Source organism: Phodopus roborovskii, unplaced genomic scaffold, assembly GCF_943737965.1.
Source record: "Phodopus roborovskii unplaced genomic scaffold, PHOROB, whole genome shotgun sequence".
In the NCBI taxonomy this organism is placed as follows: domain Eukaryota; kingdom Metazoa; phylum Chordata; class Mammalia; order Rodentia; family Cricetidae; genus Phodopus; species Phodopus roborovskii.
In genome coordinates, this window is record NW_026126446.1 from 1,651,864 (window position 1) to 1,666,022 (window position 14,159).

General features: G+C 44.8%; 1 protein-coding gene across 1 annotated transcript in view; it reads left to right on the forward strand.

Annotated features, from left to right (window-relative positions):
• Positions 1–937: 937 nt before the first annotated feature.
• The window catches only part of Rgs3 (regulator of G protein signaling 3), a 117,042-nt gene continuing 103,820 nt past the window's right edge, over positions 938–14,159 (forward strand). Inside the window, exon 1 of the mRNA XM_051187947.1 lies at positions 938–1,033. Coding sequence (XP_051043904.1) covers positions 955–1,033 — 79 coding nt within the window. The 5' untranslated portion in view covers positions 938–954. The remainder of the gene's footprint in view (positions 1,034–14,159) is intronic.

The window sequence follows — 14,159 nt, forward strand, 5'->3', positions numbered from 1 at the left end:
TAACACTTCCCATTTTTAGGATTACATGAGACCAACAGCTTTCTTCCCACGGTGGCAGCAGAGATTTGCAGAGCAGATGTCTTGGTGTGAAACTGATCCCTCGAGGTGTCTCATGAATGTTTGCAGACAAATCCATGCAAGGGTTGACCTTCCTTCTATCTGGCTTCCTGTGCCAGGTTGGGAAGATTGAAAGGCCCTACCCTGCACTGTGTCTGCAGATGGCGAGGCTTGTTCTTCTGTCTGATGTCGCTAGGCTGCAGATGGGAAGCCCCGAGGCTGGATGGAGCAAGCTGCTCCTCTTTAGACCTTTGCCAAGTTGCTCTCATGCAAAAGGAGGCTCAAGAGAGTGATCCAGGCTGCAGCCTGGTGTGGGCAGCCTGAATATGTGCAGTTTTATGTTCCCTGATCCCATGCCCTCATGGCCCACTCCGGAGGGCAGGCACTCCTTCCTTTGCTCTAGGTTGGTCTGGCGATTACAGGTCTGAGCTTCAAAGCAGGTTACAAACCTAACTAATTACAGCCTGGGGGAGCTGGGTGAGCAGGCCAAGCTTGCCCAAGTGGGCCAGCCGGGCGGGCGGCAGGGCCATAGTTGGGTTGGCACCTGCAGCTTGGGGTGCGGGTGCTGGGGCTAGGGTTCCTGAGGGATCACCCGGGAAGGAGCCACCTCTGGTGGCTAGTGGCAGTCCTCCGTTCTCCAGGAGCCCACGCCTCCCCCGAGCTGGCCCGCGTCAGCTAGGTCAGGTGGAAAGCTCCCCATTCAAACCAGCGCGGGCCAATCAGGGGCTGGCGCGCCCGGCCGTTCCAACGCGCGGTGCAGCCGGCCCGGGATCCCGCCCGCCGCCGGGGAGACGCCCGCGCGAGGGGGGACGGCTGAGACTGCTGCCTGGGTTACCTGCAGCCACACAGCTATCGCCTGGGGACAGGCCCTCCTGCCCTGGCCGCAGCGGGATCGCCATGGAGCGCTCCCTGCACCGCGTCTCCCTCGGGAGCCGGCGCGCCCACCCGAACTTGTCCTTCTATCTCACCACCTTTGGTAAGTGCCTCTGGGCTGGTCTGCCAATGGACTGGTTTCTTGGCAATCCAAGCCAGAAAGGCAAGAGCCCACCATGACAGGGAGGCTAGGAGCAGGTGCTCTTTTCGTTCGGACACCTTCTCTGACCCCTTCCTCTAGGCTCAGCAGGTCAGTGGACACCACCTGCTGCAGGCCGCCGCCGCCAGCTGCAGTTGGTTCTGCCTCACTTGGCTGGAATAATCATGCCCCAGTTCATCTTTCAGAGGCCTGCCTTGTAACCAGGGATCTCCCCTTTAGCCAGCTCTCAGGTTAAATCAGGGTCTAGTTACTGTGTCAGCTCAGCTCAATCACCTGCTTCCTTTGGATCAGGGACTAGATGGGAAGAGTTCAGTTCAGGTGGCCTTGCTATCTTGTGGGTCCACTTTGGAGCTGTAATCTAACTTCTCCCCATTGGATATCTAACTCACAGTCAATGGAGACAGGAACCAACTCTTCTCCAAGACAGACCTTAGGAGCACATTAGTGCTGAGGTGAACAGAAAGGGACAGTAGGCCCTAGAAATCCCAAAGTTGCAGACTTTCTGTTCCTCCAAATCCCAGCTGGACAGCAGCTGTGCAAACCTGGGCTTCCAAGGAAACACAGTATGGATTACACCCCTTTCCTAGAGTGCAGACCCGCAGAGCTCTTCATTTCCTCCATGCCAGGAAGGGCTTGTTCCTCCTCTGCAAAGTCAGAACAACTGAGAGGAGGGTCTTTCCCTAGTCAGCGGTGGGCTTGATACCTGAGTGCAAGCCTTCCCACCGATGCTCATTTAACCTGCATATAATGTCTTTATGAAGCGGGAGTGGTTACTGCAAAAGAAGCAGACTTTCCCCAGATTTCAAAGGCAGAACACACAACGAATTGGGCCTTCAAGAGGGTTCTTGGCTTCCCTGCTCTCCAGCTTTTCCAGTACAACACATTTGGCTCTTCCAGTTTGCTCCCCTCTCAACCCACTCCAGGGACGCAGAGGGGGAGAATGGAAAATCTGCAGGTTGAACTCCTAGAGATGGGGCTGCAGTCTGCTTGCTTGAACTTCACTGGTCCTGGTGCTGGAGGAGTTTACTAGCCATGCCTTTGTTGTGCACTTACTTGGTGCATGACATATCCCCAGTGTGTCACCTGAATGGTTTCATTTAAAGTTCCCAAACCCTACAAGCCAATCCTACTGATCCCAGTGGGACATATAGCTCTCTGAAACCAGGGAGAGTTCCAGCTCAGAGGGCCAGGGAGCCATAGCCCTTTTCAGGTCCCCATTCAAAAGTTAATATAACCACTTTAGTTTGCATTCTCTAGGTATCCCCACCGGCTCCTTCCTATTTTTACCAAAATTGACATCGTTCTGTGTGTACAGTTTTGAAACACAGTCCCTGTTGCAGCTGGTGTGCTGTGACTACTCTGCATTCACTCTGTGTTCTTTTGTTCAGCTAATCTCTCCTCCAGACTGGGGCAGGAAGGGTCCAGTCCTAGCAGGGTGTGGATCCTCCAACTTGGCCATGGCTTCCGGGTTAGGAATAATGGCTATCAAATGAATAGACTGCCTGGACCTGTGACTGTCACCTGAGTGAGTGTGCAGGAGGCCGGCAGGAACTGGGAAGAAAGGGGATATGCCTACTTGTTTGACGCAGTTTCTTTTTGGGTCCTTTGGACACTTATTTGAATGCTTGGGAAATGTTTCCAGTAATAGTTCTGTTTCCTGGGTGCCATTTGCCATGGTGACCTTATTGTTGGGCTGCTAATTGTGTGGGCACTGAATGATCTTTGCTTATGGGTTCATGGTGATTCTTGTTAGTGGTTACCAAACAAGACCAAGAACAGTTCTGGACTTAATGTTGTGGTGGTTCCAACAGTAGGCAAATGTTCTACCCTACTGGGATATGTCCCACCCCAACACACAGATTCCCAGGATCCTCTCCCCAATAGTAGGCCTTAATAATAATGAGTAACCTTTAAAAAAACCTCCTAGGGGTATTTTGAACATAATCCAGACTTGAAAGCCATGGATTCCAGGTCAGTTTTGGTAGCCAATGTGGTAGCAAAATATTTTTGCTTAGTTTCTTGGCCTATCCCCCAACATACCTGGTAGCTGCTGGCCTTCAGCAGTGGGCATTACCTCGGAGGAACTGCTGCAAACATTTAGAGGAGGTAAAAGCATCTTTGGAAACACAAAGGGAAAAAAATATTTCAGTCAGAATTCCCTACAGGAAGAAGAGTCTCTCTCCCCCCTTCCCCCACACAGAGTGGGTATCATGAGTACTACCCCTGTTTCCCAAGAAGGGGCAGGTTAAGTAACACTCACTGACTGCTTCATTGCTTCTGAGAATTTAGCGGACTTCAAGCGAAGGTGTATACAAGCTGAGGACTGGACCCAGCTAGTCCTTCTTTATTATAATTTGGTGTTGTGTGAAGAAGTCATTGTGGGTGTTCATGGTTGTATCTTCCAGGATCGTTTTGATCTTATTTTGATTAGGGTATTTGTTAATTCTTTGGTAAGAGTTCTGCTGAGACATAACTCATAAGCACACGGTTCACTCGTTGGATGTATGCAACTTCACGGTTCTGAGTATATTTGTAGAGTTATGCAACTATTACTGTAATTAATTTTGAATGTTTCTAATAGAGAATGTGCCCTTTAGCTTATTATCTCCAGTCCCCCATCCCTTCCTCATCCCCAACCCCAAGCAATCACTACTATATTTTCTGCCTTGATACATGTCATGTTGGGGGGATTTTATATAAAATGGATGCTGTGTTTTTCTATGACTGACTCCTTTCACTTGTGTTTTCAAGGTATGTTCATGTTGTAGCACATAGCAGTACTCCATTTAAAAGTATTTTTACATGTATTTATTGTGTGTGTGCACATTGCCATAGCACAAGTGTGGAGGTCTGAGGACAACTTGTAGAAGTTGGTTCCCTTCTTCCATCATGTGTGTCTTAGGCATGACACTATGTGTACCTATAACCCCAGCACCGGGCGATGGGGGTGTGACATGGAGGCAAGAAGATCACCAGGCCTCGCTGGTTGCCAGCTTAGCCACAAAAGATCCTCAACAAAACTGACATTGTCTGCACATCTTTAGTCCCAGCACTCTGGAGGCAGAGTCAGGCAGGTCTCTGACAGTTTGAGGACGGCCAGTCTGGTCTACAGGGTGAGTTCCAAGACAACCAGGACTATACAGAAAGACTCTATCTTAAACACAGCACAACAACACAAAGCAGAACCACAACAAAAATTGGAAGCTCCAGTTCAGTGAGAGACACTCTCTCTCAAGGGAACAAGAGAGGGAGCAATAAAGGAGAGCAGCTTACATCCTCCATTGTCCTTTGCATGTACGCGTACAGGGCACATACAATAAACAAACACTTAAAAATGTTTTGTAAAGCAGGGTTAGTTGTTTTTTTTTTTGTTTTCTATTTTGTTATTTTTGTTTTTCTTGCTATTGTTGCCAAGTACTCTGTGGTTTTATTTTTGGACCTTCTGATTTGTTTTGTTGGCACCATCCACATACCACGCTGACTTGATTACTGTTGCTTTGTAGTAAGTTTTGAAACCTCAAAGCATAAATTCTTTAATTTTCTTCTTCTTCAGTGTTGTTGTGGTTGTTCTGGGTTCATGGGATTTCTGTATGAATTTTAGGCACAGTTATTTTATATAAAAAAAAATCCAATTCATAAAACTGGTGGAAATTTACAGAAAGCCTTCTTGAAAGGATACTACATTTTTATCTTGCCCAATAAGCCACATCATCACTGTCCCTGGGGTTTCTAGCATCCTGGAACTGGCAAGCGGTCAGGAGAGAGCACAGGGTACCTTTCCTCCAGGGTATCTGGGCTGAGAGATGATGGGCAGACAGGAGATGTGTTCTGAAGGCTGAAGGTAGCTATGGGCATGGATGATAGCACCCATAACTCTTTAGAAATGTCATTCGCACTGAACCTGAAAGGTGACAGCTACGAGAACAGTCTCAAGGTAGGCTGGCTCAGCAGAGGGAAACATGCTTCTGAAGGCAGAGAGGACTGAGGGATGGCACACATTTGCTGCCCATTCTCTTTTGCCATGTTTGTTATGGTCGTGGTATTGACCAGGGCTCTGCCTTCCCGTGGTCTGCCTCTCTTTGAAGCCACAGAGAAACTGAATCTGGTTTTGTTCTGAGAATGATGCTCAGGACAGATGCCCACCAGCTGCTCCCTGTGTTGTGCAGAGCAAGGTCAGGGCTCTGAACTGGAGGCCATTGATGCGTCCCTGCCAACTGCCATCAGCCCTTGTTTCTAGTCCTGTTGCCCCGAGCCTGGCAGACTCATTACACTTGGCTCAGGAAACCCATCCATTTCTCCAGAGCTCATAATTTGCTGGGCAGAGTCCTCAGCGACCATTTGTTTTCCTGTCATTTGCAGCCCATCTGCTTGGGAGTACTGAGAAATTCCTCAGTGTTGCTGTCCATTTCTAGCTCCTTGTTCTGTTTCAGTTCTTCCATATATTATTTTCCAGCCTTTTAAAATATGATGTTTGACACTCATGCAGAAAAGCATCCCTGTGTTTATATTAAGTACCTGTATGGACACACACACATGCACAAACACTCACACACACATACATACTCACACACACTCTTACACACACTCACAATACACTTATACACACACATACACACATACACTCACATACACACTCACACACCACACTCACAATACATTTATATATACACTCACATACCACACTCACAATACATTTATATACACACTCACACACATACACTCATACACACATACACACTCAGATACACACTCACACACACTCACACATACACTCACATACACATACACTCACACACAAACACACACTCACACACATACACTCATACACACTCAGATACACACTCACACACACTCATACACACTCACACATACACTCACATACACATACACTCACACACAAACACACACTCACACACATACATACGCATACACACACATACACACTCACCACACATACACACTCACACACATTCTCACACACATACACCTACTCTCTCTCTCTCTCTCTCTCTCTCTCTCTCTCTCTCACACACACACACACACACACATACACACTCAGGCAAGCATATGGCTTTCATGGGGTGCCAGAGATCCAAACCAAACTTTGGTCCTCACACATAACCAGCACTGCTACTGTTTTGAGACTTATCCCAGGTCCTGTTTTTATTAAGACAAGCTGTTGCTGCATTATATATCTCAGGCAGACCTCAAATTTACAAATCTGTCTCTGCCTTCCGGATGCTGGGATTACAGGCAGGTGCCACTGAGCCCAGCTTTGGCAATGTTTTCATTGTTTATTTTGTGTTCTGGTCAGAGACCATCCTCTGAGTCTTTCAGTTCTTTTTAATTCACTGAGATTTGCTTGCTGGCCAGTAGACCATCCTATATTATAAGAGCCTGGGTGTTCTTGAAGAGAATCTTGCAGTTGGTGGGTGCAGTATTCTCCTACTATGTCGCCTCAGGTCAGACTTGCTCATCGTGTTGTTCCAGTATTCTGCATCTTTGTTATTTTCTGTTTATTCTGTCAGTTATCAAGAGAAGGATTCCTACTATAGTTATAAACTTGTCAGTCTGTCATCATTATTGTCAGCCTTTGCTTTATGCATTTTGAAGTTATGTTAAGAACATACAGGTTTATAATTATTCCTTTTCTGGGGAGTGGAAACTTTTATTTATGAAGCCTTTGGTTGTTATAAGTCTTCTCTTAATTTCTAGTAGAGCTTCAGTCCACGTTTCTTGGCATTGACATAGCTCCTCAGGCCCATCCTTTGCTTGGCCCATCCATTCTTTGACTTCCTGTCCTGTGTCTTCATTCTTTAGGTGTCAGTCTGCTGTGAAATGCAGGCATGGAGGTGTTATCTTTTCTCAGCATTCAGAGGTTACAAAAATGTCTCTTCTTTTGCCTCTTAGGTGCTAGACTCACTGGCAGCCCAGGACTGCCTTTCTTTTAATAGACAGTGTCTTGCTATGCTGCCCATGTTGAGTCTCAACTTGCTACACAGCCAAGGTTGAACTTGAACTCACAACAGGGCCATGTCCTGTGCCTGGCTCTTGGCATTCATTTGATTCAATGTCAGGGACTGAGACTACTTGAAATTGAGCTGCCATTCTTTGAGGATTTGTGCCTGGTTGCAGTTTATCCTGTTTTAAAGGCGCAGCCCTTTGGAATGCCAATGGAAAAAGTAGGGATTCAAAGGAGCCTCATGTTTTATCCAGTGACTTCTGGTCTCCAACCCTGTTTCTTGAGCTCTAAAAGCCAGGCAGAAACCCTGTTCACCTCTTCATTACCAGAAATCGGAGACAACTGTAGAAAATTAGCCTTAATGCCAGGCTTCCACAGATCTGTGTTTGCCACTCCACGCTGTGTACTATGGCGTCCGGGCATGTACATGGAGGTCAGAGGGTAACTAACTTGTGGGAGTCAGCTCTCTCCTACCATGTGGGACTCACATGTCAGACTCAGGCCCTCAGCCTCTGCAGCAAATGCCATACCCACGAGCTACCTTTCTAGCTTCAGAGAGTAAAAAAAAAAAAAAAAAGTGTTTATTTGTTTTATGTATGTGTGTGTGCTTGCATGTGTTTATGTGTACCATGTGCATGCATGTGCTTGTGGAGGCCAGACGACCATGTGGGAACCCTTGGAACTAGAGTTACAGAAAGTTGTGAGCTGTTCCTCCAGTCCTCTCCCCCAAGATGTTTTCTGTCTTTTTTCTTTTCCCTCTCTCCCTTGTCATTTCGGTGGTAGTGTCATTGCATACTGGGTACTTTACACATGAATTGGAAGTGTGTTATGGTGGTAATTCCCACTGTAGACTGGTGGAGTTGGAGTATCACTCCAGGTCTTACAGACCCCCAAACCCACGCTTTGTTCACAGTTACACGCTCCTTATCTAGTGTTTTCTGCCCTAAGTGTGTACCCCTGAAAATGTTATTCGGACACTTAAAAAATAATGCCAGTGTAAAACTGCATGAAAATAAATGATGAATTCCCTTGTGTGTCATAAAGCTGTCAGTATGTATATAAGAGATATCCGTTGTTGTAGAATAACTATGGACAAAAAGGTTGTAGTGTGAGACAGATATGGATATGAGTGGTTCACAAACTGTTGTAAATAGACATTTTGAGACTAAAATTATATGCCTTTTATGTATGATTAAGAAGTAATTGTAGTAAAATGAAAGGAAAAAAATCACAAAAGGCAGAATGACATGACTTTTCTACACACAATAACAGTGTGTAGAAATGAGTATGGTAGAAAACCGTTTGCTGTGAGGACGAAATATTGAGCAAATGTGTGGGTTGTCCTGGCTTAGAGTGGACAGTTCTGCATTCTAGTTCAAGCAGGAATAGTTACAATTGATCACTTTGTTTTGCATGTGTACAGTGTGTGTGTGTGCATGTGTGTGTACATATGTGTGTACATGTATGTAGGCCCAAATGTGGCACTGGTTGTCTTCCTCAGTTGCTCTCCACTTTATTGAAGCAAGGTCTTTGGCTGAACCGAGGAATGCTCACAGAGCTTGGCTAGTCTAGCTAGCTAGCTTGCCAGAGATCTTCTGTCTCTGCCTCTCAAATTCTGGGATTATAGGCAGCAACCAAGCCTGCCTGGTTTTTTTTATGTAGGCTCTGGGGATCTGAACTCTGATTTTCATGCTTGGACAACTGGAGCTTTGCCCACAGGGCTGTCTCCTCAGCCCCTCTCTCAGTACTTTTTATTAAGAAAATCAGACCTTAAAATACAAAAAGTCTTCCGTTCTTAGTTATAATAGTATTTAGTATTTTTAACACTTATTTTTTTTTTCTTCTTCAATTCTTACCAAAAAAATTCACTCAGAATTGAGATCAGACTCAATTGCCCTAATTGTGGAGGCAATTCATTCCAGCGTTTGTTAGCTAAACTGAACAACTTGTATGTCGCTGTTGGTATGAGTCGGGAGCTTGGAAGCAGCTGAGAGGAATGGTTTTTCTCAGGGTTTCTCAAAGGGCGGGAAGCCAAGATGTTAGTCTGGGACTCTGTTATCTGAAGGTATTAAGCAGCTGGAGGTCCCTCCCGGAGAGGGTTTATTCACGTGACTCCTGGCAGGAGGCCTCCATTCCCTGCTACCCATTGTTAGGAGACTTCTGTCTTTCATCACTTTGTCCTCTTCACAGGGCTGTTGGGCTTTGCACAGGCCCCTGGCAGCTGGCTTCTTCCTGAGCGAGCCACGCAAATGTGAAAGTGAGAAAGACCCTAGAAAGGACAAAGAACCAATTCAAAATGGACACGGGAGTTTTCGGTGGTTTAAACATTTAAATTTTTTTGTTTATTATTATTATTATTGTGTGTGCATGTATGAACTCTCTCTCTCTCTGTGTATGTGTGTGTGTGTGAGAGAGAGGGAGAAAGAGAATCTGTATGACACAGTGCATATATAGAAGTCAGAGGACATTTTCAGGAGCTGGCTCTCTCCTTTCTTTCACTGTGGGTTCTGGGACCGAACTCAGACTGTCAGTGGGCCTGGCAAGCACTCGAATTGACTGAGTCATGTTTATGGCCATCTGATAGGCATATTTACTATTTATTTACTTACTCATTTGTATGTTTTTCTAAAGTGAGACTTTTGAAGACAATTTTATTTTGTTGACCCTCCCCCCTTCTCCTCCCCATCTCCCTGCTGTCCTGCTCCTTTCCCACGTGCCCTTCCACTCCTAGTCACAGATATTCTATTACCTGCCCACCCTTCATCTTTCTTCCTTCCTCATGGTTCTTGGTCTAGTTTCATGACCTATATCCACACACATGCTCACATATATATTCACATACATGCGTGCCCTCACGTGTTCACGCACACAAGCATGAGTGCGCATGCGCGTGCGCACACGCACGCACGCACGCACGCACACACACACAGAAAGCCAGGATCTGCATAAGAGAAGGAGCGAGTTCCTCTGAATCTTAGTTACAGTACTCTGTAGAATGATTTTTCCGAGCCATCCATTTTCTTGCAATTTTCATAAATTCGTTTTTCTTTCTGTCGAGTACAATTGTATTGTGTACACATACCATGTTTTCATTATCTATTCCTTTCTTGGTGGACATCTAGGCTGATTTCATTTCCTTGCTATTGTGAATCGAGCAACAAAAACAGATATGCAAGTGTCTCTGTGGTAGGAAGTAGAGTCCTCTGGGTGTATGCCAGAAGTGGTATTCTGGGGATCTGGTAAGTCTGTTTTTAATATCAGAAACCTCCATGCTGGTCTCCACAATGGAGGTAGTGCTTTATACTCCCACCAGCAGCGAATAAACCTTCCTCTTTCTTCACATCTCTGCCAGCATTTGCTGTTCCCTTTGTTTTCTTTTCTCTTTTTTATTGATTAATTTTCTTATTGGCCAATTTCATACATGCATTAGTGGATTCTGATTACTCTCTCTTTCGCTCTCCTCCCGGCTATTGTATTTGTTTTGTTTTTCAAGACAGGATTTCTCTGTGGAACAGTCCTGGCAGTCCTGGAACTTAGATCAGGCTGGCCTTGAACTCACAGAGAGCTGCTGCCTGCCTCTGCCTCCCAAGTGCTGGGATTAAAGGTGTGTGTGCCACTGCCATCCAGCTTTTTTTTTTTTTTTTTTTTTTTTTTTTGTTTTGTTTTGTTTTTTTTTTGTTTTTTTTTTTTTTTTTTTTTTTAATCTCCCTTCCACCTATCAATCCCACTCTACCAACCCTGGTCTTCTCCTAGGTTCATAACGTTTGGGTTTGTGACTCATCTAGTTTAACCAGGGCCATCTGTATGACTACTGGATTGGAACTGTCCATTGGAACCTGGTGGGGTCCCCAATGGGCACAACTGAAGGCAATGGCTTCCCCCTCTCCCTGAATCTGTCAGTAACAAATAGCTCTTCAGCGAAGGGTAGGGTCCCCTAAGCCTCACTTCCATTCATGCCTGACGGTATGAATCTGTGTAGATCTGGTGCAGGCATCTACAGATACTGCGAGTTCAGGATTGTAATGATCATGTATGCCCCAGAGGATGGCATCTTCCAACCCTCTTCCCTGTATTCTGGCTCTTATTTTCCTTCTGTCCTTCCCTCTGCAGTGTTCTGTGAGCCTTAGAAATGGTCTTGTTCAAGGCTGGCCTTTTGTTTTCTGGAAAACTATTGTGTCTGGGGTGAGGCAGAATCTCAAAGTAGTTTTAATTTGTATTTCTCTGATGGCTAAGGATGCTGTACAGTTTGAAAAATGTATATGGGCCATTTGTGTTTCTTTTTGAGAGCCCATTAATTGATTGGCAGGGATTTTTTTTTGATATATTTTTAATTCTTTGTATATTCTAGATATTTATTTTTACAAACAAAGGATTTGAATAGGCATTTCCCCCCAAAGCTGATATACTAACAGTGAGTAGCATGAGAAAAAATGTTCAGTGATATTGGCTATTAGAGAAGTGCCAACCAGAGCTGGATCTGGTGGTACATTCCAGCTACTGAGGTGGCAAATTTGGGAGGGTTGCAAGCTCAAGGCCCATCTGAGCTACATAATGAAATCAAACCTAGCAATTTAATGAGACCTTGTTCCCAAATAAAAAGTAAAAGAACTTGGGATGTAGCTTAGTGATAAGCATTTGCCTAGCATGTATGAGTTTCCAGGTTTGATCTCTACTACCAAAAAAATAAATAAATAAAATAAATTTCCAAACCCTAAAGCCAAACAAGTCAAAATAAATAAACAAAAAGCAACAGGACAAAACAAAACAAGGAACAAACAAATGAACACCCCCCCCACAATGAGAGAAGTGATTAAAGAGAGAAATAATAAATGTTGAGACAATGAAGGAAAATTTGAACATTTGTACATGGTTAGTAGGAATATAAACATCTTGGCCACTTAGGAAAAGTTAAAGATGGAGTTAACTTTTGACCTAGCAATTTCGCTCTGAGGTGTATATCTAAGAGGAATGAAAAACATGCTTACAAATATATGTGTAAGCTTGTATGTTGGGCACAAAACAACTAGTATATAAATGCTCACAGAAACGATACAGTAACGTCAAAACAGAAATAACCCAAATACTTGTCATAAAATGAAAGGGTAAAGAAAATGTGGTATATCTATGCAGTGGAATATTATTGGGCCATAAATGGAATAAAGTATTGATACGTATTACAGCATATATAAATCTTGGAAACATTATGGTAAGTGAAAAGAAACCAATCACAAGAGCACATATGTTGTAAGATTCCATTTATATGAACTGTCAGAATAGGCAAATCCATTGAAATAGAAAGAGAATAGTTGTTTGACAGGGCCTTGGGGAAGAGGGTTACTGAGAGTGATTGGTATTGAGTTTGGAATTTCCAGGAGAAGGAAAAATGTTCTAAGTAGATAGTAGTACTTTGCTACACAATCCCATGAAATGTGCTAAAGAATGATGCATTACACATAGAGCTTGGCCACACAATTCCATGAAATAAATTAAAAAACCAACTTAGCTGGGGGTGGGGATGGAGGGGAAAGAAACAAGAAAAAGGAACCATTAATGTCTGGTAGATCCTATTCTTACACTAGTTACCCACTGTCATTCTACCACATTCAGTTACAAGTCACCAAGTCCGCTCCACAGCGGAAAAGATAAACTAGTCTCTACTTGTATATGTGTATGGGCATGTGCATGTGAGAGCAGGTGCCTGTAGAAGCCAGAAGGAGGTGGGGATCCCCTGGGACAGGAGTCACATGTGACTGTGAGCTGTCTCTGGAACACATCCTCTGTAAGAGCAGTATGTACTCTTAACCACCCAGCCATCTCTCCAAATCTAGTCTCCACTTTTAGACAGGAGGGAGCATCAAAGACCTTGTAGACAAACATTAAACCCATCACAGCAGATGCCCTGGGTCTGATTGCCCACATGTCAACCATACTGCTTGTGTAGCCTGTATGTTCAACTTTTAGCCTTTACTTAACTTGCCTCTTAGGGAGGATTCAAAATAGCAACTGTTCCATGGTGTTTCCATGAGGAATAAAAGCAGTGAGAAGCATCCAGTGATGGTCTGAGAACCCTGTGAAGATCCAGACAGTGTTGCCTGCCTTCTCCCCTGCAGCTCTGAGCACTGGGGTGTCATGTTGTGGCTTGTGGGATGTTGGATCTGAGCTCTGCATGACGGATGGCTTTGCTAACAGTGTGGTTCCACCAAGGTTGGATGCTGATGGTGGTAGATCAGAGATTGTAATGCACTGGCTTTCCAAGAAGAACTGAGAATCCCGTCTTAACAACCCATAGGAACTGAACTCATCTGGAGGCCTGAAAGCTAGTTTATGAGTTTGTGCTGAGTAGACTGGAAGACTCCTCTGGTGAGAGCAGTGTTTCCTGAAAGAAAAGCAGCTTGGGACATCACATCAGCGCCAGATTTCACAGGAAGCAGAGAGTCACACAAAGCAATGGCTCAATCACAATTTTTAACTCCACTCAGTAACCCTGCTGCTTGTGGTCTTCAGCGCTCCTGCTGGGGAACAGCCCTCCTCAGAAAGGAATTGGATGAAGCTGAAGGGAACTCAAGATTCCTCTTCTTCAATCCAGCAGACTCTAGAATTCTCTAGGGTTAAGGACTAGGAGCTGTGTGGCTCCCAGGCCCTGACATCTGCTTGCGGTTTATTAGAAAGCAGAGCTGGTTAACATGCTTCTTTTTTTTTCTGATTCTGGACCAGGGCTCCTGTGTAGATAAGGTGGCTGACATAGGCAAGGAACTAGGAGCTGGCAGGGCTCCTTCTAACCATCCTCATGCATAAAGAGTCCTCACAACTGGAGGGCAAATCTGTAAATGTCAGTAGTTGGTTAGGTTCCATGTACACCCTGCCCCTGATGTGCACTGAAATCATCCTCCCTGTGGCCTTTAACATGTAATAGTTCTCTCTCTCTCTCTCTCTCTCTCTCTCTCTCTCTCTCTCTCTCTCTCTCTCTCTCTCTGTATATATGTATGTATATGATGTGGGATGTCCTTTGTCTCCAAAAATGAGTTATGGAGAGAAAGAAGGCAGAATCAGAGAGATGCCATATAGCTGATGAAGGAGTTAGATGCCAGAACATTACCAGTAAGCCAC